Here is a 19,935-nt window from a genome sequence, read left to right as displayed (position 1 = left end):
CTGACAATTTCTCAATCTATGTGACCCTGAGCAGCAGTAAGGCATCCTCTTCAAGGACTGTGAAACTAGAGCATCTCAGGGACACGAGTAGGAAACAAAGCATCAGTGGCAGAGGCAAGGTATAATTTTGTACAGACAGTTCTTGCTTTCTTTGTATTGTGAGACTGGCCGAAGAAGGGAGAAGTAGTAAAAAAACATTTCCAGAGCCGTGACAGTGACAGGTTCTGTACAAAGAGAGAAGGGGGAAGTGGTTCAAATCTAAGTGACCACACACAACATACTAGATATTTCTCCAAGAGAGTGATTGGCTGGCTGGCAGATGTCACGTTGAAAAGACCGTGGCTTTTTAAAGTGTCTAACTAGACCAGCACTACAGTATGACACAAGGATTTTATCTAGACCATATGTCACAGAATTCAGGTGACAAGTTTACCCAGCAGATCCATACCAGGCAGCTGCTGCAAATCAGTCACTGAAATTCCAAGGAACCCACAAAAAGGTGAGAAATTCCTGGACGGTATCTTTGCCATTGCACGCTGTCTAATGCTTTCTGTCATGCTTTTGGAGAGATGGTGAGGGGAAGGGAGGAGGAAAAAAAATGGAGGAAAGGAGATCAAACATTTTCTTCTCCTGCTGGTTAGAAATTGGCTATAGGTAAGCAATTGTCTTGATCACTTTCAGGATAAGGAGAGCTTCATTCTGGGGACCCTCTTCCATGAACAAGTACTATTGAATTGCTCTAAATACACCTCTGTAAGATAAGATGCCATTATTCAGAGACCTAGCATTAGCAGCTTTGGTCTAAAATGATCACTTAAGATTAGCCAAGAAAATACAACATCATAACTTTGTGTCCATAGTCTAAAATGTCTTTGTGGTGTCAAGGTTGTTCAGACTGACATCTGCCACAAGAACTACATGGTATTCAGCATGCACACCACAGGAAGGATGTTTAATCTCAAGAGACAAAAAGACACCTAGACTCAGTCTGCTGCTGTTTGCTGCAAGCTTTCATTAATTAGTTTCATTAAGGAAGTAGACTCACATCTTGCATGTGTTTGGAGACATGAATGTGTCTTGGAGACAACAAGAAATCAGTCTTTCCAAGGTCATACGATAAATAGATGAGAACTGTGAGTGACTTTTTCAGTATTCTTTTCCACGGTCTACAGAAGTCAGAGAAGGATTCCTTCACTTCGGTTACAGTGGAAAGCAAAATTTTTTGTTTTATCATTTATCCACAGGGCATCCATTACAGCCGTATCTGTACCTGGCAGTCTTATGCATATATGACCAATGGCACAGGGCCATGTCATTGAACATTAGGAAATACGCTTGACAAGCTTAAGTCAGACAGCTAATCACCTGGCATTCCCTGAATGCCCAATGGAGGGAGACGCGCTGCTGGAGGATGGGGTCAATTGCCTTCTGGAGATGACTGCAGCAGGGAGGTAGAATAGCCGCTTTCCTAAAATGGGCACCTGGTCAGAAGGCTCGAATGGGCTTAGACAGAGCTTAAGTGACACTCAAATGTTTGTGTCTCTTCAAACCAATTGCTTCAGGTTACACTCTTGTGTAACCTGCTTGTGGCAGAGGACAGTGCTGCATTGGGCATTCTAAATGCTAGGAAACCACTTAAGCACTGTGTCTTCCTTTCTCCTCACAGCAGATTTGGTTCACAGAATTAGAGGCTGCTTCAGCTACTTTCTATGAATCAAGGTCTGATAATTTGCTGCCACTCCAAAAGCAGGTAGCGAGGAAGTGAACAAAGTCATAAGGCTGTATCTTTTCAATTTGCTTGCTACAGATGTTCAGGGAAGAGGTAGCCTTGCTAGTGATGTTGGTCAGGCAGTCTGCTGCTCTCCCCAGATAAGGAAAGAGAAGGTGAGTTTGAACTCAGGGATGTTCCTGTTGTGAAACTGCTACAACAGAGATTCTGTGTGTTCTGAAGATGATGGTTTTTGTTTTCCGTAGTCCCTTTCAGTATGTACTAAAATTCTTTCTTCAGAGACCACTGGTGTCTAAAGTCTTAATGTTAGAAGCACTCGAGGCCCCGTAGGAATCATCTGAGGATGATTCCTACTGAGGATGGAATCATCCACCTTCCTATAAAAGAGTATGAGGCAGTGCCAGAAGTTCCCTGGATTCAGGCAACCCTAAAGCTTTCACATCCTGCAAGCCCTGGTGAAGTTAAGGGTGGAATTCACCTCAGCTAACTTCAGCTGTCCACACACTAATCCTCTCGCTGATGCTGGCACTCTGCAATGTATCTGCAGTCAGCAAAGACAGGCAGGTGACTGCACACCTACCTAAGACACTGATCTTAGGATAAAATACATTATCGCTGGAGGTCCTCATAAATCCTCCGTTAATTCAAATGGCAGCTTTAAAGGCAATGTTAAATGAGATGTTTGCATTTTTAATGGTGAAAACTAGGTGTAACGGTCCCAGCTGGATTCCCAACCAAGCACTGCTGGCGTACGTGCCTTCCACCAACGAAGGTGGCAAGATTATCTTCACTGCTCCAGGCCATCAGCTGGTCGAGGAAACAACCTGCATCATGCATTTATCTTGCCTCTATCCATGCAGCACTGAAGACAGTGTGTCTGGGGTGCTGAGATGAAACAATAATGATTCATTTCGCTTGTTTATGGAAGTCTGTCTCCATGTATGCTGCAGCATTTTACAAAGACAGAACAGAATATTCATGCTGGTTAGACTGTTCAATGATTCACATCTTCCTAGTTCTCCCCATTTTGACTTGTTCCTCTCTTCTTTTTAACCATCTCCTGCTGTCTTTCATGATACTTCTCTACCTTCCCACATCAAAATTAATAGCTGGAGGGGAGAGAGGAAAAGAGTCACGCTGTTTGACCTCGTCAGACAAAAAAAAGGTGTGAAATCTATTTTTTGATTTTTTTTTTCCCCTAAGATTCTCATTCAGATCCCAGTATCATGGAGGAAGAAGCAGGGTGAACTGCCTCAGGGAATGGGGTGAAATAATTATTTGAGCCATAATTCCACTGTCCTGTGAGGGTCAGACATTTTGTCCCACATATGATTCTTACAGTTTCTCTCTGCGAAGGAAGTTATTAAGGGCTGACTCTGTCAGACTGAACTGTTTATTGTCTGTACATAGGGCTCAAGAGAACAAACCAACCACATTAAACTACACTTTATTAAAATAGAAATCAGTCATCAACATAAAAAGCTACCAGCTATTTTGACTACTCTCTACCATATTTTCTGGGCATATGCATAGGACAAAACTCGATCAGCTTTCATGCTGATTAAACTTGTATGCTGATTGCCTAGAACTTTCACACACTTTTGACATGATTTGTCTCACCTAATCCTAGGCACATGAAGCAAAGACAATTATACCAGAGTTATTAACACTGGGTTCTCTTTTTATTCAGACAAGAAAAATAGGTACTTTTCAGACATATTTAATCTATTAGAGCTATTATTGCTCTAATAGTGTTAATCCACTAGAGCTATTATTGCTTTTTTAAGATATTTGTTTCCCAATACTGACTGCAAAAAGGACCCTTAAGGAATGAATTTTTAAAAGGGAGAAATACACCGCAATCTAATTTTTCCTCCATGTCGTATAGAATTTGGCCTGAGATACAGTGCTTTGAACAACACTCTGTGCTCTAAGTCCAAACACAGCAATCCCTCCCTAAATCAAACTCTGGCTACAAAGAGCTGGAACAAATCCAGAAACACCACCAGGTCACCATGAGGGAAAGTCACACTGGAGTTACCACCTCTCTCCTTTCTGCTTACAGGTCTGTCTGAAATAATTCATTATGAATACTTCAACTATATCAATCTTCCTTCCAAATGCAACCAGCCAGGCTCATGGGACTAATCAGAGTGGGGCTGTGGGAAAGACAGAGCCATCATATGCTGTCCTCAAGTTCATGGAGAGCTTCTGCCTCATCAGCGCTGCCTGTGGGATGGTGGGAAATGGCATGGTCCTTTGGTACCTTGGCTTCCGCATCCGGAGAAACCACTTCACTGTCTACATCCTGAACCTGGCCGCTGCCGACTTTGGGTATCTCCTCTGCATCGCCATTGAGACGGTTCAGTACCTGATGCAGTTCAACGTCGGGGTGCAGTTCGGGATATTCCTCTTCCTGGATCTTTTCATGTATGGGACGGGCTTGTATCTCCTGACCACCATCAGCATTGAGAGGTGCCTGTCCGTCCTCTGTCCAATCTGGTGCCGAAGCCACCGCCCAAAGCACTTGTCCGCCATCATCTCCGGCCTGCTCTGGGGTCTCTCCCTGCTGCTGAACACGCTCGGGTATGTTTTGTGTACCGTTCGCCCCTCTGCCAGGAGCTGCCATCTCCTGCTCATCTCCATCGGAGCCTTGGACTTCCTCTTCTGCACGCCCCTCATGCTGCTCTTCAGCCTGACCCTCTTCCTTAGAGTCAAATGCAGCTCCCAACACCACCGAACAGGCAGGCTCTTCACCGTCATCATGCTCACCGTCCTCTTCTTCCTCATTTTCGCTGTGCCTCTGAGCGTCCTGATCCTCTTTGACTTCTTGGGCTACAAATTTCTCTACTCCCCGGAGATCGGCTTTGTGCTGTCCTGCGTGAATAGCAGTCTCAACCCTGTCATTTACTTCGTTGTGGGGAGCTACAGGGATCGGAGAATCAAGTTCACCCTCAGGCTGGCGTTCCAGAGGGCCTTTGAAGATTCAGCAGATGACAAAGATGAACGGGAAACCCGTGACACAATAACTATGTCCTCCTAATACCCCGCTGTGCCTGACACAGTAACACTGGTCTGGAGCTGAGGGACAATAGTTTACAGAATTTAAGAACTCTGAGGTATTGGGGAAGGTTTATCTCACCTAACCTTCAGTATCTTCATTGTAGACCTCTTCCCTTTAGCTAGTTATTTTAAGCTCCATCTGTGGTTCATGAAAACACATAAGGACATGGATCACAGAATTTATCTGACCTGTATTAGGACCACATCAAAAGTGCCTATTTCTTTTCATTGGCCATTAAAAGATTTCAATTTGATAAGGTCAAATGTCTTGGTGTCTGTATTTCATCAAAGGAATCCCACTCAGAATTTGCAGCTCACTCAATAAATCTCTGTCTTTCAGAGCACCACAATATCAAATTCATAAATTCTCAGTCACTTTTTACTCAGGTCTCTGAAGATGAGAGAGGAACCAATCATCCTTCTGTTGAAACCAGCCATGAAATTCCTGGAAGGAGAATCTACCTACCTCACTTAATTTTAAATACCTGTATATCAGCAACACATGCAACCTTTTCCAGCTCACAGAGCGCACTATTCTTCACTTCCTAATGTGAACATTTCAAATAGTGAAATGATTCATGCCCTAGAAGTTCCTTCCTTCTATTAACTAGGGAGGTTTCCATACCATAGAGTTGTGATGTAGTAGAAAAGGGCTCCAACCCCTATCACCTTGCCTTACAACTTTATGCACCGAGTTGCATGCTCCCTTTTCTTGTGTTTCAGAGAAATACAGGCCTGGAGTTGTATATTATTTTAGCTTCCTCCAGCCCAGGACAGAGTATCTGCATCTAACTACATCATGGATTGGGTTGTTATTTCCTCCTTTAAGAAGGACAAGTAAGAACCCATGGCTTCTAATATCTCCTCTATCAACAGAAATACATTCAAGGATAGGGAAAAATTAGGAAACAGAAGAAAGGTAAATAAATACCACAATTTGCAACAAATTATTCTCTAGACTGAATCCCTTGAGGTGCAAGATGTGATTATTTCAAGTGTTGTACCATCAGACTACACAACATTTGCTCTTTTAACCTAAACTGATAGAGAAGGGCAACACAGGTAATTTTCTTTGAGAAACCTTACACGTTTCCTCGTCATGCCTTCAACTGCAAATATCTTCCTAAAGGGAAGCTGCATTCTTCTATTGTCTATTATGTTTTTTCTGTTCATTTGTCTTTTTATTAATTTTGAAATGCACCACTTAAAAAAACAGTGGTTCACCCTAATGTCTGTAGTTGCTTTTTGCTTCCTGTTTACAGTTCCTGAAAGCTGAAATTTGAGTTCCATTTCTACTATTCTTTAATTTTTAATGCTATTGTTCTGAAATGTACATATAGTTGATTCAGATTAGGTTGATGTCATCAATCATTTTTAGTAAGGTTTTTTTTCTTCTAACTTCTACTGCTGAGGGGAAGAGAGCATCCATTTATCAGAAAACATGTTTAAAATGTTTTCCTTTAGTATCTGTAATGATTTTGTCATTGGGAGAACCGAAACATTTCCAGTTTTATTATTAAAAATGTCAAAAGCTTTTTTTTAAAAGGAAAACAAATTGTACTTAAAAACATTATTGTGCTCAGAAGAAGCCATCAACTGATAAAAACATACAGAATATAAACTGTGAAAAACTTTCCATCCTGACAGTTTGTCCTTAAACATACCCATCATGAAGACATGAGGCATTGAATGTGAACACATTTTACACATCACATTAATGTGAACACTTTACATCCACCCCTGGACATTTAAAAGGTGATGCCTGCATATAAACCACCATCATAGACACCCTCAATCATCCGTGGTAAAAGACAAGCATTCTCAGGGGTGGCATCTTCCAGATATTTGCAGTGTATCTCGTGGTCCAAAAGAAATCAGTGATAGGATCTGCAAAGAGATGGGGATCATTTGCAAGCTTTTCCACCCTGAACTAACACCAAGATAGTCAGCCTAGCCTGCCAGGGGGAATGTCCTCAGCATCTGAACTAAGTTTGTTCTCTGAATTGCTCGGTATCTCTCTGGAAGGATGCCAGGGCATCCAGAAGATGAGCGGTCATGCATGAGAAGGATACATTCCTCAGGGGCCACCAGCACCCTGAAAAAAGCCCAAATTTCTGCTTCCCTAGGGACAGCTGAAAGGAGACAAGGCAGCCCAGGACACAACTGTTGAGTGTGCTCCTCAAGATGGTCCATGTGCCAGTGGCATGCAGTGCCTGCGAGGGATGGTGTCACCAGTTCCCCAAGGACAGCAATCCTAACTCCACTCCTCTGAGGAGTCCCTAGACACCAGAGCCTGAAATAATCTTTATTTTCTCATTGATTTCAGCAGAAGGCACACACAGTACTGTTGGTATTTCTGCAGTGCAGTTAAGGCCTGGAGGAAGGGATATCTATGGGCTTCAGAACAGTCCAGTTTTCACCACATGCAGGAGACTGAAAGACTCTCTGGTGCCTTGATTTGGTTCCCTTTCCCCAGCCTCTGTCCCCCAGTAGTTATCCCCACCCTCCCCTTCAAGTAGCTACCCCATTCTCCATTCCAAAAGCTTCTACAACAACCAGCCCACTTCTCTTCCTCACCCCAGCCTACCTCACACACAAAGGAGCAGCCTTCCCCTTGCAGCCCTCCCCGGCATCAGCTGCCAAATTCCTTCTCTTGCACCTTTCATGGAGATGTGGCTTCATGCTCAGGAAGGAAGGGGCAGCAGCTAGTAAGAGAAGGCTACATCCTCTTTGAAAGAGGAGAGTCAGGGTCAGCTAACTGGGGGTGGAAGGAGGGGCAAGCACCTCTAGACAGCTATCTTTTGCACTGTTTAGGTGTTGCACCAGCTCATAGCCAAGTGGTGTCTTACAACCCACAGAGCAACTTGGGATCAGGCACAAAGAAGAGCAGAGGAGGTACAACAGTGCAAACAGGCTTTGGCAGGCCTTGCTGGGGAGACCCAAGAAATTTTATAGAAAGCCCACTTTAGGCCCTACAGGTTGTATGCTTTAAAAGCTTAACTGTAGAAAACATAGTCACCCACTCCTACCCAGGCCAGAAAAAGACAGCACATCAAAGCAAGCATCCATAGGCAAGAAGCTGTAGATAAAGGACTTAGTCTGATCCTAAGCTCTGTTTAATTCGAACTAAGAGAGGTGACAAAGTCAGGTAATCACAACATCACACAATTTGGATCAGGTCTGCTCAAAGGCAACTCCTGGCTGCAGAGGCGGAGAAAGATCCTTGCTTCTTCACAGGGTGGCACCTGAAGACTGAGGGACCTTTGTCCCCCTGGAGCCAAAACCTGCCCATTTCAAACCTTGCACAGCCACATCGTTAAAAGTCCTTTCTTCCTGTCCATTTTATAAGTGGCACACAGCAAGATTATTTCCTGTCTGCAGTACTTCTGTTAATCGCTAGGAATAAATTGATGTGTTTACTATCCTTCTAAAGTCCCTTTCAGCTCAGCCTTTTAAAATGCTTTATTTCTCCGGGGTCAGAGGTGAGCAATGAGTCATCAAGGAGCTGTAAGAGCCCTGTGCACTTTAGAGAGGCTCCACCCATCAGCAGGAGAAACAAATAGGCACCTTTTTACACATACTGTGAAAGAAAGGCTCAGAAGCATTCCGGGGTGGAAAGTGAGGGCTGATCATGTCCAGAAAGGATTACCAATGCCTAGCACTCAGGCGATGAAGGCCTCATTGTCTGATCTGTCTCCCTCACCCCCGGCACATTGGACAAGCCATTTTCTTCTTGGGGTCTTGGCAGGATTTGGGATAAGGCATTGCAGAGGAAGTGAATTTTGAAGGAAACACTGGGAAAAGGGATACTGTTCCTCAGACTAATCCAATCCAAACCAAGTCTGATTTTCCAAGAAAGACAAAACAAAATAGAATACCATTCCTCTAAGAACTTCCCACAATCTCTACTAACCACTCATTTATACATCCCTAACATAACAGCATTTGGCCCCAGTACAAATGCACAAAGAGCCTTTCACAGATGCAAGCAATATCGCAGAGCATCGCCAGCAATGGAATCCCTGGCAGGTAGTTTTCTCCCCACCTATTGTAGGAGCAACCAGAGAAGTGGAGCAGAAATGTGAAATTGCCTCACAACATAAAAGAAACCCATTCTCATCTGCTGCTGACTTCATCCCGTCCTCCCCCTCTGCACAGTGAAAATGCTTCTTCCTGACAGCACCTGCTTCATTACATGACAGAAGACACAAACTGAATCTGCAGACTGAGACATCTTCCCCATCTTTTCCACCAAAAGTGTTTCTCAGAAGATCCAATGAGATAAATTAGAAACCAAGAGAAAGACACTCTAGAGCTGCTGCTAGATCCCAGCTTCTCTGAGAGCTCAATTCAGCTGCACAGGGGCAGAAGGTAAGCATCTGAGGACTGGGTTAAGGAATGCCTCACCATCCACATGTTTTGCAGGGTTCTTTGTCTCTGCTGTGCCATTTTCCGGTCCTCTCTCACAGGCATACGCACACACAGTCACTATGTAGTTAGCCCTCCCCATCTACTGCTCTCTCTGTAAGTAGCAACGTTTTCTTCTGCTTCTTTTTCTTTACTCTGTTGAACGGTCTCATTCTTTCTTCTTCTGCATGGATGCCACACTTAGGCGATCTCCACCTCTCCAAATTCCTGCATGATTTTGCTCTCTCGTCAACATTTTGTGTCTTGCTAGCTGTTACCTACATAGATAGTAACCATGCATGCCCCTTGAAAGCTATCTGCCCCAAGCCACAAAGCTGTAAGAATAAAAGCAATGTGTCAGTCACTAAATGCCCCCTGTCTTTTCTTTGATCCCAAGAGAAACAGAAAGGAGAGACGTATTTGATTTGGGGTATTTCATCATGACTGAGGAGGTCATAACACTCTTTCCCCAAAGCAATGCAAGCCAGGCTCATGGGACTAATCAGAGTGGGGCTGTGGGAAAGACAGAGCCATCATATGCTGTCCTCAAGTTCATGGAGAGCTTCTGCCTCATCAGCGCTGCCTGTGGGATGGTGGGAAATGGCATGGTCCTTTGGTACCTTGGCTTCCGCATCCGGAGAAACCACTTCACTGTCTACATCCTGAACCTGGCCGCTGCCGACTTTGGGTATCTCCTCTGCATCGCCATTGAGACGGTTCAGTACCTGATGCAGTTCAACGTCGGGGTGCAGTTCGGGATATTCCTCTTCCTGGATCTTTTCATGTATGGGACGGGCTTGTATCTCCTGACCACCATCAGCATTGAGAGGTGCCTGTCCGTCCTCTGTCCAATCTGGTGCCGAAGCCACCGCCCAAAGCACTTGTCCGCCATCATCTCCGGCCTGCTCTGGGGTCTCTCCCTGCTGCTGAACACGCTCGGGTATGTTTTGTGTACCGTTCGCCCCTCTGCCAGGAGCTGCCATCTCCTGCTCATCTCCATCGGAGCCTTGGACTTCCTCTTCTGCACGCCCCTCATGCTGCTCTTCAGCCTGACCCTCTTCCTTAGAGTCAAATGCAGCTCCCAACACCACCGAACAGGCAGGCTCTTCACCGTCATCATGCTCACCGTCCTCTTCTTCCTCATTTTCGCTGTGCCTCTGAGCGTCCTGATCCTCTTTGACTTCTTGGGCTACAAATTTCTCTACTCCCCGGAGATCGGCTTTGTGCTGTCCTGCGTGAATAGCAGTCTCAACCCTGTCATTTACTTCGTTGTGGGGAGCTACAGGGATCGAAGAATCAAGTTCACCCTCAGGCTGGTGTTCCAGAGGGCCTTTGAAGATTCAGCAGATGACAAAGATGAACGGGAAACCCGTGACACAATAACTATGTTCTCTTAAATTTCTCCCTTTTTGGCCCAATCACCTTTTGAAATGAAGAGAGAAGGAAAAAGAGAGGAAGAACATAAAGATTCCTTTGAACCATTGGGCCCTAGATCCCAGGGGTGAGGGGAAAAGTGAATATATGAGTCTAATTTAAGGCTATACCAAGCCATGTTGCTAGCCCCATGTGTTAACCCCAATATCAAATGCACTTTTGCTTGTTTAGGCTCCTCCATGGTAAAGCATGAGAACTGTCTTTGTGGCTAGCTTACTTTGCTTACTGTCACTCTCTTTGGGTGCCAAGTTTAATAAACAGCATTTTAAAATGGCTCTGCCTGGTCTTTGTTTGCTTTTTCTCTCAGCTGTCACTCTAGAGCCAACATTTCAGCTCCTTTTCCATCAACTTTCTCACTTCTAAAGCCATTGTATAGCTCACATTGTCAAAAATGCCTTCTCAAAACTAATTTCAAAACCAATTATTTTTGGCAATAAAGCATAAAAGCAATCTCCCTTCACCCCCCAACATTCATTCTTTAACAAAAAACAGAAATCGGTTGTTCAAAAAGAAACATGGAAGCAAGCACACCCACAATGTGTTGGGGGCCCAGAGGTCTGTGTGGGAGCTATGCTCCTCTGCTCATATGCTCCTCCCCAGGTGTCTGCCTGGATACCAAGGGATTCACCAGAAGGAGCCTGCCAAAACCACCCCGGCCACAAACTGAAAGCCTTTTCTTAAAAAAAGGGAGGGACACAGAGGCGTCTGGTAGATTTTTATGGGGGAAAAATGAATGAAGGGATGAGCTTCTGGGGGAGATGATGGTGCAGAAGAGCTTGAGAAGCAGCTGAGGAAGACACACACTGCACAGTCCTGCACAGTGGAGGAGTCTCTGCAAGGCTTGGCAGCAAAAGGTGTTACCTGGCTGCAGGCGCAGACTAGACTTTTCAGACCCTCTTGTGGAATAATTGCTGGAGGTGACTTACTTAGAAATTAAACTTATATTCACATTTTTAGGTGAGGCACAGCACTGAAGAAGCTTCCAGGGTGGAGTGCGGCTGACATGCAAGGAATCCATTCCACAGAAATTCCCTAGGCCTGCAACCTTAGATGTTGGCAATGCCAGGGGAACTTGGTGTGTTGGCTCTAAGAGGAACTGCTCAGAGGGTGGAGTAGTGTGGAGACACCACGGCCAGGCTCTGTGATAATATGGGAACTTGAAGGTACCACGGAACCAATAAGCTGCATATTTGCTACCCTGGGCCAACAGTCTGTCATGTTTCTTGACAAAATGCTGTCCTTTGGTGAACTTTGCTCATTATAACATCATTATAATACCAAAACAAACCTCCAGCCCAAAAGCTACCCGCCTCCAAGGTGCGACCACCCCTCACTGAGCTTGTGCTTTGAATTTTTCTAGTTTATACCTTTAAAAGCGAAGCGAGAAAATTTTAAACCAATCATAACAAAGGTATGTATGACTAGAGTCACTCACGCTCCACCTGAAAGGTAAAAAAATAGCTTAAGAGAGAGAGAATGTTAGGGAAGATACCGTCACGTACCACTCTGACTTCTGGGATCAGTCGATGGGCTGAGCCTCTCTTGCCTCCCAGCGGGATGCCTTTGGGTAAGATTCGAACACTTGGTTATACCAAGTGCCTCCCCGGGAAACTTAGGAACCTCTATAGAGGTTTATATCCTTTAACGCATTTGTAGCTGGCAGTGTTACTCATACTCTTGGTATTTGCACGTGCTTTGCAGACAGTGAATTTATCACCGGTAATCCAAAAGAACCTGTGTATCTGTTGCTTTAATAAACTGCACTATTCATCAATCTAGCCATGATAGTTCTCATTGAACGTGACCAGACTCTTTAAGTGTGGCCGTGGTAGTTCATGGAACACAACTAGACTGAAGGTGTATCACGTTATTTGTGCATCCGTAATCATGATAGTTCAGTACACTGAACGCGATCGGACTTTTAACGACGAATTGGGCATCTGCCAGATTACTTTAACCTTTTAACGCAACACCTCTCTCCTGGCATCTGCTTCAAATACCTGTGGGGGTCCCATGAAACCCTGGCCAGAAGAAATCTAGAACATCTTTTGGGGGATCACAGGCAGAGTCACAAGGTGTTGGAGAACACAAACAGGATTAGTGCTGGTCAAGGACATTATCTTTCCTGAATGTACCTTTATGGCAGAATTCACTTATCCTCATTTTTACTCCTTTCATGCACCTTCAAAGCTCACTTGCATAGCAACAAAGGGGCCCTTTCTCCCTCCTTCACTCCCAGCTCAGGCAACTGGGGATGTTCCCTGAGTGAGTACATCTCAAATAGTGTGACACATCCCTTCAGTAAAGCTGGCTGGTTGCAGAAATTCGAGTGGGGTTAATTCAACAAATTCAGCCAAGGAAAGAGCTGGGCCAAGGCTGTTGCATGGGCTCTTGGACACTCTACATGGCATCTGCTGTGTGAGACTTAATCCTCAATCCTCAGCTAAAAATTTGATGCGTTTGATACATGACCTGAGGAGAACATCAGGCAGGAAGGTAGTGATAAGAATGTAGATCTCTCCTAGCTGATATTGTTCAGTGTATGTTTTAGATGCTAATGAGGAGGGGAAGATGGAGAAAAATCAGGAGCAAAAATAAACAAATCAGGATATCTGATATGAAGATGGACTTACAAGAATCTTCATTGTTAAAACACATTGCTCCACACAACATTAGACAATAGGCTTTTGGGTTGGTGGACTCAACACTGGACCAAAGAGGGGAATTATTAATGCCAAAATGCCAATTCCCCTCAGGGCTGGTGGGGGACTGCTCTTGCACATAACTTTGTAGCACTGTTGATTTCAGTTTTGAAACAAGACGAGAAGCAGACGATTGCGGTAACCAGCAAGAGGAAGCAGGTACACAGAGGTGCAAATCAGCCCTGAACAAGGTGGCAGGGGGGAGGCTGGAAACCTCATCCTTTCAAAGATGACAAAGAAATGAGGAATGTGAGGATGGAAATCAGCCCAAACAGAAAAATGGCAACGGTACCTAACAACAGGGACACAGCCTAACTGGGTTCTTGGCCATGAACAGAGAGGGAACGTATAGGGAGCTGGCTGACCTTAGGTAAGGGGGCGTGGGGAAAGGTAAGAATGGAGGAGTGAAAGAATTAACAACAATATATCAATTACCATGTGTGAAAATCAGCTCAAGAAAGTGGCTGCCCTTCCTTCCAGACTGGTACCTCAGCAGTTTCTCAAATTCAGTGTCTTGTCTCCTCCAGTCTCTCCTGACAGAGTTTCCAGGCGAATGCAGGCTGCGGCAGAGGTGGTGCTGGACATGGCAGACCCTGTGTGTGTGTCCCACGGGAGAGGGACCAGAGCGGGGAGCACCCAAAGTCTGCTAAGTACAAAAAATTATGTGTGTGTGTGTGTGTACTGGGTGTCTGTGGCAAGCTGCTGGCAGTGCAGGCTGCAGGGTCCTCTGTGAGGGGAGCTGAGGGGCTGCCCTGTGCTGGGCACAGCCGGTTCCAGCCAGTTCCAGCCGGTTCTAGGCAGTTCCATTGCGGCTGGACAGCTGAGCCCTTCAGGGCAGTTTGCAGCGACACTGTGAAAACATGTTTGAGAATGAGCAGAAAACACCAGAAAGGCACAAGGAGAGGGAAAACGAGTGAGAAACAGTGGGGAGAACAGCGAGAGCAAAGAAGGGGAAGGGCACGCGGCGGCGGCTGGGGAGGGCCCTGCGCCGGAGCAGATGGGTATTACCTGACAGGAGCTGCCGCCTGAGGAGGATCCATGCTGGAGCAGGGGAAAAGTGGGAGAGGGAAGGAGCGGCAGAGAGAAACCGCTATGTACGTACTGTAACACCCCACGAGCACCCCTGTGTCGTATTTTAATTGTCTCTCACTACCCAAATCTATTTTAATTGCCAATAAATTAATTTTCCCCAAGGCAAGTCTGTTTTGCTTGTGACGGTAATTGGTGAGGGATCTCCTGTGCAAAGGGGAATGAGGGGCTCATTTTTCCACCACTTTTTAAAGACAGCTGAGGGCTTCTGTCACATTCTGAGGGTCTGCTATAATACGTCAATCCCTGTACCTCAAACCCGTCTCTGTCAGAGGAAAGGACTCATTACAAAGCTTTCCTCACTGGTGTTTCTCTCCCCTTTCTCTCCCATCCTTTAAGAGGCAAAAGGAAATAGGAACTTTCCTATGCCCAGGTCTGTACTTTTCTGGTAATGTCTGTTCCTATCCAGGTCCCAGCTTGGAGCTGCCACATCCCAATGTGTGTGGGAAAAACAGAGAGTGAGACCATGACCAAGGGGGCTTCTGGTGAAAGATATAGAAACGGAATGGGTGGGAACCAGATCCATAAAAACAATAAGGTAAAGTGTTATTAGTATTAAAAAAATAATAATAATCCTTCCTCTCAGCGCCTGGGTCTGAACCAGGTACTGTAGGGAGTCTGACGTGGGGTTAAGGCAGATCGACTCCACAACCTCAGTGGCTTTTCATTGCCAATTGTCCCCACAATTTCCATGTGAATGTTTTCTGATTTACAACCAGTCACTTGGAAGTCTAATATTTCCCAGCTGCACCATGGGTGGAATTTGTCCCCTTGGGATCTCTTGGGACCTTTCACAAAGAGGCTGTCTTTGTATCACCTCAAACCAAAGGAGGAATGAACTCATGAAGTCCAATTTCTTCTGAACACAGACCAAGTTTTAGGGGACTCAGCGACGCTCATGACTTCTAATCTTCTCTGAGTAAAGGAAATGAGTAATTGAAAGAAACTTTAGGAGATAAGCAGTATAGAAAACATGGTTTTTTGCTGACAGATATTCCTATTTTATATAGATTGGTTCTGTCCTGGTAATTATATGAATATTAACACCTACTTAATTGTTTTGGTTTTATTGCTCTCTGGTTTTAATTTATTAATTTCATGGCTATTTGGCAATATGATTTTCTCCATCTTAAAATACATCTTGTTATCTCAGTCCATTATGCCTATTCCAGAGCTTCCTTAGGATGTGTTTCCATCATAGCTGTGCTCTGCATTAGAGCAGCAGTATATGTGTCACATGTTTTATGGGAAGTTCCTGACAAAAAGGAGAGATCTGAGAAGAACCAGGAATACTCATTGCACAATATGTGGCAGAGGAAATAATACTTGAATTGCTGTCAAAGACAGCACTAAGTATAAGGCAAATCATAATGAAAATAAACAAAGGGGAAAATAAAGATGGAAACTGAAGACAGAAAATGGGGACTGGACCAGGTAAATACTTCTTTATTTAAGACACAGGAAGAACCTTCAAGTCAGTGTGGGCTGAAAAAGGACAGAAAAGCCAAGTTTATTTTAGAACAGATAATTCCAGCTGTTAGTCTGGTATTTCACAGCTGCGCCTGCTCTTTGGCAGGTGAATAACACTTTCTCCAGTGATTCCAGAGGGAGCAGGACCAGCCCCTCTGTGACCTATCCAACTACGCATGAGGATTTAGGACTGGGGATATTCTTCATCTGTCCTGTCCAAGCAAATCCTTTGTCATGCAAACACTTTATACTGTCCCTGTTCCCCAATTCCACCTGCACCTCTAGCCATCCCGGAACCTCTCTGTTCTGCATCCCAAGGTAGGTGTTCATGTGACATCTTTACCGTACCAGCATCCTGTGCTTAGTAAGCTCCACGGCTCAGGGACTCCACCTATGCCATTTGCATCAGACATTTACACTTATGTAAATACTTTGGCTGTTGTTCACAGCTTCTTGAGGCTGCCTCTGGCCCATGAAAGAGCAAAGCTTTCGTGGGAGCTGCACTTATGTGAAAGTGAACTCCAGCAAGGTCCAGAGATATGCCCTATACCTACAAATCCTCCCTCAGTTATGTCCCAAGGCTATCATAAGAAACAGCAATACTTCTATTATTATGCTGATTTTCTTTTTTATTGTTGAAGAAAACTTCAGTTTGAAATAAAATAAAGTATTTGGGGCGGGAGGGATTTGTCTTTAGCCTTCTAAAAGTAGGATTTAAGTCACCGGATTTTGGATTCTTGCAATGCAGGAATCATAGGTGTGCCAGGTGACCCCACCATAAACACAGAGATCCCGTAAACACCATCAGTGGAGCTGAGAGCGTAACTAGGTAAGGGGAGAAGGCAGTAGGGAGGCATCATGGTTTCTAGTGAAATCTCTGCTAAAACAATATTGTAATCAATCATCAAAAGTTCTCCAAACCTTGTTAACTAACGTGAAATGGCTTCAGTGAAAGTGCTGCCCTGTGAAAAGAAAAACACAAAGATAGGCCATGACCCCCTGTTATTTCTTTGAATGTTCTGATCAGAACATTTTCCCTTCTTTCTCTGATTTAGATCTAGCTTCCAAAAAGCAGACTTAGATCCCCCAAAAGACCACAAAGACTCTTTCACTGACCAAAGGAGCAAGAGTTTATTAGGTTGGGTGCAAGACATGGGGGCCCTCTTTCCCCCCGGGCTGCCTGTGGGGCTCAGCATCTTCAGCCCCTGCTGAGACCCCCCGCATTCCCCTGCCTGAGCACTCCCTACTCCCACCAGCACATGGTGTTTGCACCATTGGATGTCTCTGTATGAGCCTGAGGTAGCTGCAACAAAACCCATCCCTGCTGGGAGCAGCCTCCCATGGGCTGCCACACTGCATGGGAGCCCTCCAGACTTGGTCTCAAGTCAAAGCAAGGGAGAAGCTGGCATGCAGGGTCCAGACCTGGCCAACATCCAGGGTCACTCCTCCTCCTCTGCTCTGCCTGGTCTGTGCCCCTTGCGCAGTGTCTCCTCATACCAGGAATGAGGAGAGGCAGACCTGGTCAAGGAGACCTGAGGATGCTTCCTCAGTGGCAGTCCCAACCACAGTCCCAGGCAGAGGAGGCACGTCACCAGCCCAGCCACTTGCCCCTCCGCTCTGCCCCATGGGAGCAGTCCCAGCCTCCCTCCCCTTGCCAGCCGTCTCTGCAGCCGCCTTCCCAGGCAGGCGGCTCCCCTCCTTGCACCCCGTTTTCTCTTTGAACACTCGGTGGAGAGTGGCTTTCACTGAGCCCTGGTACTAGCACTTCCAGTAGCTCCCCACCAGGAAGTAAATTAATGGGTTGATGCTGCTTTTTGCAGCCACCAGCAGGGACAATGAACTTATCCTAAGTTCATCGTGTTCTATGAATAAGCCTTCCAAAACTTGCTCGACAGTTAAAGGAACAGCAAAGATGAAGAAGAGGCTGGTGAGGAGAAGCGCCCTGGGGTGCTTCTGGGGCATGCCTTGGCAAGCAACACTGGAGTTCGTTGAATAGGATTGAGTTTGACAGCAGTGGCAGGGTGGAGAATATGAGGGAACTCAGAAGGTCTGCACCTCTGAATATGTTGCCACAGACAGACCTTAGGTAAAAATTACAGCAAATAGAAGTTAAGCAAATGAAAAGGCCAGGCAGAGCCCAGAGCACCCCACACACGATGCCTGACAAGCGGTTGTGGCGGTGGCATCGATACTAGATTGGGAAGAGGACAGAGAGACATCACTCCACAGTGACTGCTATCAGGAGATACATGCTGCTAAGGTAACAGAAGAGAAACAGGAGGTAAACTACAATGAAGATCACATCTGGGAAGTTCAAACAAAAAAAAAACCTGCACCGTGTAACGCGAACGGTAAACAAAAAGAAAGGATCAGAGTCAGCAATGGCCAGGTTCAGGATGTAGACAGTGAAGGGGCTCTTCTTCATGTGGAAGCCCAGGAACTGCATGACCACCACATTTCCCAGCATCCCACAGAGCCAAACACCCCACCAAAACAGTGCGAAAAAGTCAACTGTAAAAGTCTGTGATTCACAAGACCAACTGTCTCTCCCATGTGCTCCATCATACAAAGAGTTGTTCAACAGAGAGAGGTCTGTTGTGTTGGTCTCCTCCATGGCAAATAACCCTGCTCTGGGTGGCCACCTTCTTCCTCTCCCACCACCTCCTAGGAGAGATGAGGAAGGAGAAGGAAATGAGGGGCATTGGCACTCCCAGCACTTGCCATCTTTCCCCATGGCCCCATGCTAGTCCCAGACTGCGCCAGGAAGGACCCCCTCCCCTGCCGTGCCCAGGACAGGCTCCAACCCCTTCAGCCCTGTCCCTGGGCAGGAGGCATGTCCCACCTGCCTATCCCCGGCCTCCTACCTCCTGGTGCTCCTGGGAACAGTGCTGCTGCAGGAGCCCCAGCACACGGGGCATCCACAAGGCCAGGCTTGCCAGGAGAAAGGCTCTGGTGATGGCTGCTGCGACCACCCCACTCTGCTTCAGCTTCCACTCTCACATCTGAGAGAGATCACGTCCCGTGGTCAGGAGACTCCCCTCGCAATCTCATCACATTGGTGACAGCTTCCCTGTGCATGTCCCATGGACGGCAATCTTGTCAGTAGGAGTTGGCCACGTCACCCCCTTCCTCTCCTCCTGCTGTCCTCCAGTGTTGTCCCACCATGCGAGGGGCTTCTGGATTTTGCTGTGTGTACCTGGCGCTGGACCAGGAGACCCTCCACATTGGGAAATCACCAGTGTGTGGACATGCAACAGCATAAGGGCTTCATCCACTGCCTCAGATGAAAATCCCCAGGCGTGTCGCCTTAGAGGTTGCATCTGTGGGTTACATAGGGCTGCAAATGGGATTTCATCTGCAAGATTCTTGTCTCTCCAAACCTCATCCATCAGCACCATAGAGACAGCTCACTTTTCTCTGTATTTCTTTTGCTTTCCCATTCTCTCTCTCTCTTTTTTCTTTCTCTTCCTTTCTTTCCTTCTCATTTTCCTTCTCTTTCTTTCTCTCTATCTCTCAGTCTATCTCTCTCTTTCCCGCTCTCTTTCTTAGTTTCCTTCTTTCTTTCTCTTCTTTCTCATTCTCCAAATTGTAATTTTACCCTATGTCTTACTCTCTACACTACTAATCCCCCCCCGTCACCCACCAGGACCCATTGGCTTGCCCATTTTTGCAGTCCTTTTTGCAGAGCCCTGCCTTGCTTGGACAGCAGAGATGGCCAGAGCTCCCCCAGGGCCTAACGTGTCAGACTTTCCCCAGGCAAGAGATCCCCCAAAACACTGCAAAACTCATCTGCTGAGCCAAAGGAGACAGAGTTTATTTGCTGGGGCCAGAGCAATGAGGGTCATTGCAATGGGGAAGACAGCCTGTGCACAGGGACCGAGCCCGGCTGAGCAGTGCTGCGCTGGGTCTATGCCATGTGCCCCCATGCTGAGCTGCAGCGTTGTTCCCCTCCCTGGCAGCAGGCAGGCACCGAGTGCATGGGGACCTCCATTCCCCAGGCTGCCTGCAAGGCTCTGCATTCCAAGCCTCCTCGCCAGCAGT

At 46.1% G+C, this 19,935-nt stretch overlaps 2 protein-coding genes and 1 pseudogene across 2 annotated transcripts; 2 read left to right on the top strand and 1 right to left on the bottom strand.

Moving 5' to 3' along the window:
- Positions 1-426: 426 nt before the first annotated feature.
- LOC140653356 (proto-oncogene Mas-like) lies at positions 427-4,935 on the top strand. Its single transcript, XM_072865374.1, has 2 exons — positions 427-499; positions 3,795-4,935. Exon 2 carries the CDS (start codon positions 3,816-3,818, stop codon positions 4,770-4,772), a length of 957 nt encoding a protein of 318 aa, XP_072721475.1. The 5' UTR covers positions 427-499; positions 3,795-3,815; the 3' UTR covers positions 4,773-4,935.
- A 4,704-nt stretch (positions 4,936-9,639) lies between these two features.
- Positions 9,640-10,596, top strand: LOC140652791 (proto-oncogene Mas-like). The gene has a single exon (XM_072864016.1). It carries the CDS (start codon positions 9,640-9,642, stop codon positions 10,594-10,596), a length of 957 nt encoding a protein of 318 aa, XP_072720117.1.
- Positions 10,597-17,385: 6,789 nt separating this feature from the next.
- On the bottom strand, positions 17,386-18,508 carry LOC140652787 (proto-oncogene Mas-like; annotated as a pseudogene).
- Positions 18,509-19,935: the final 1,427 nt, after the last annotated feature.

This window comes from Ciconia boyciana, chromosome 6, assembly GCF_034638445.1.
Source record: "Ciconia boyciana chromosome 6, ASM3463844v1, whole genome shotgun sequence".
Taxonomy (NCBI): domain Eukaryota; kingdom Metazoa; phylum Chordata; class Aves; order Ciconiiformes; family Ciconiidae; genus Ciconia; species Ciconia boyciana.
This window is presented reverse-complemented; position numbering and strand designations above follow the sequence as displayed.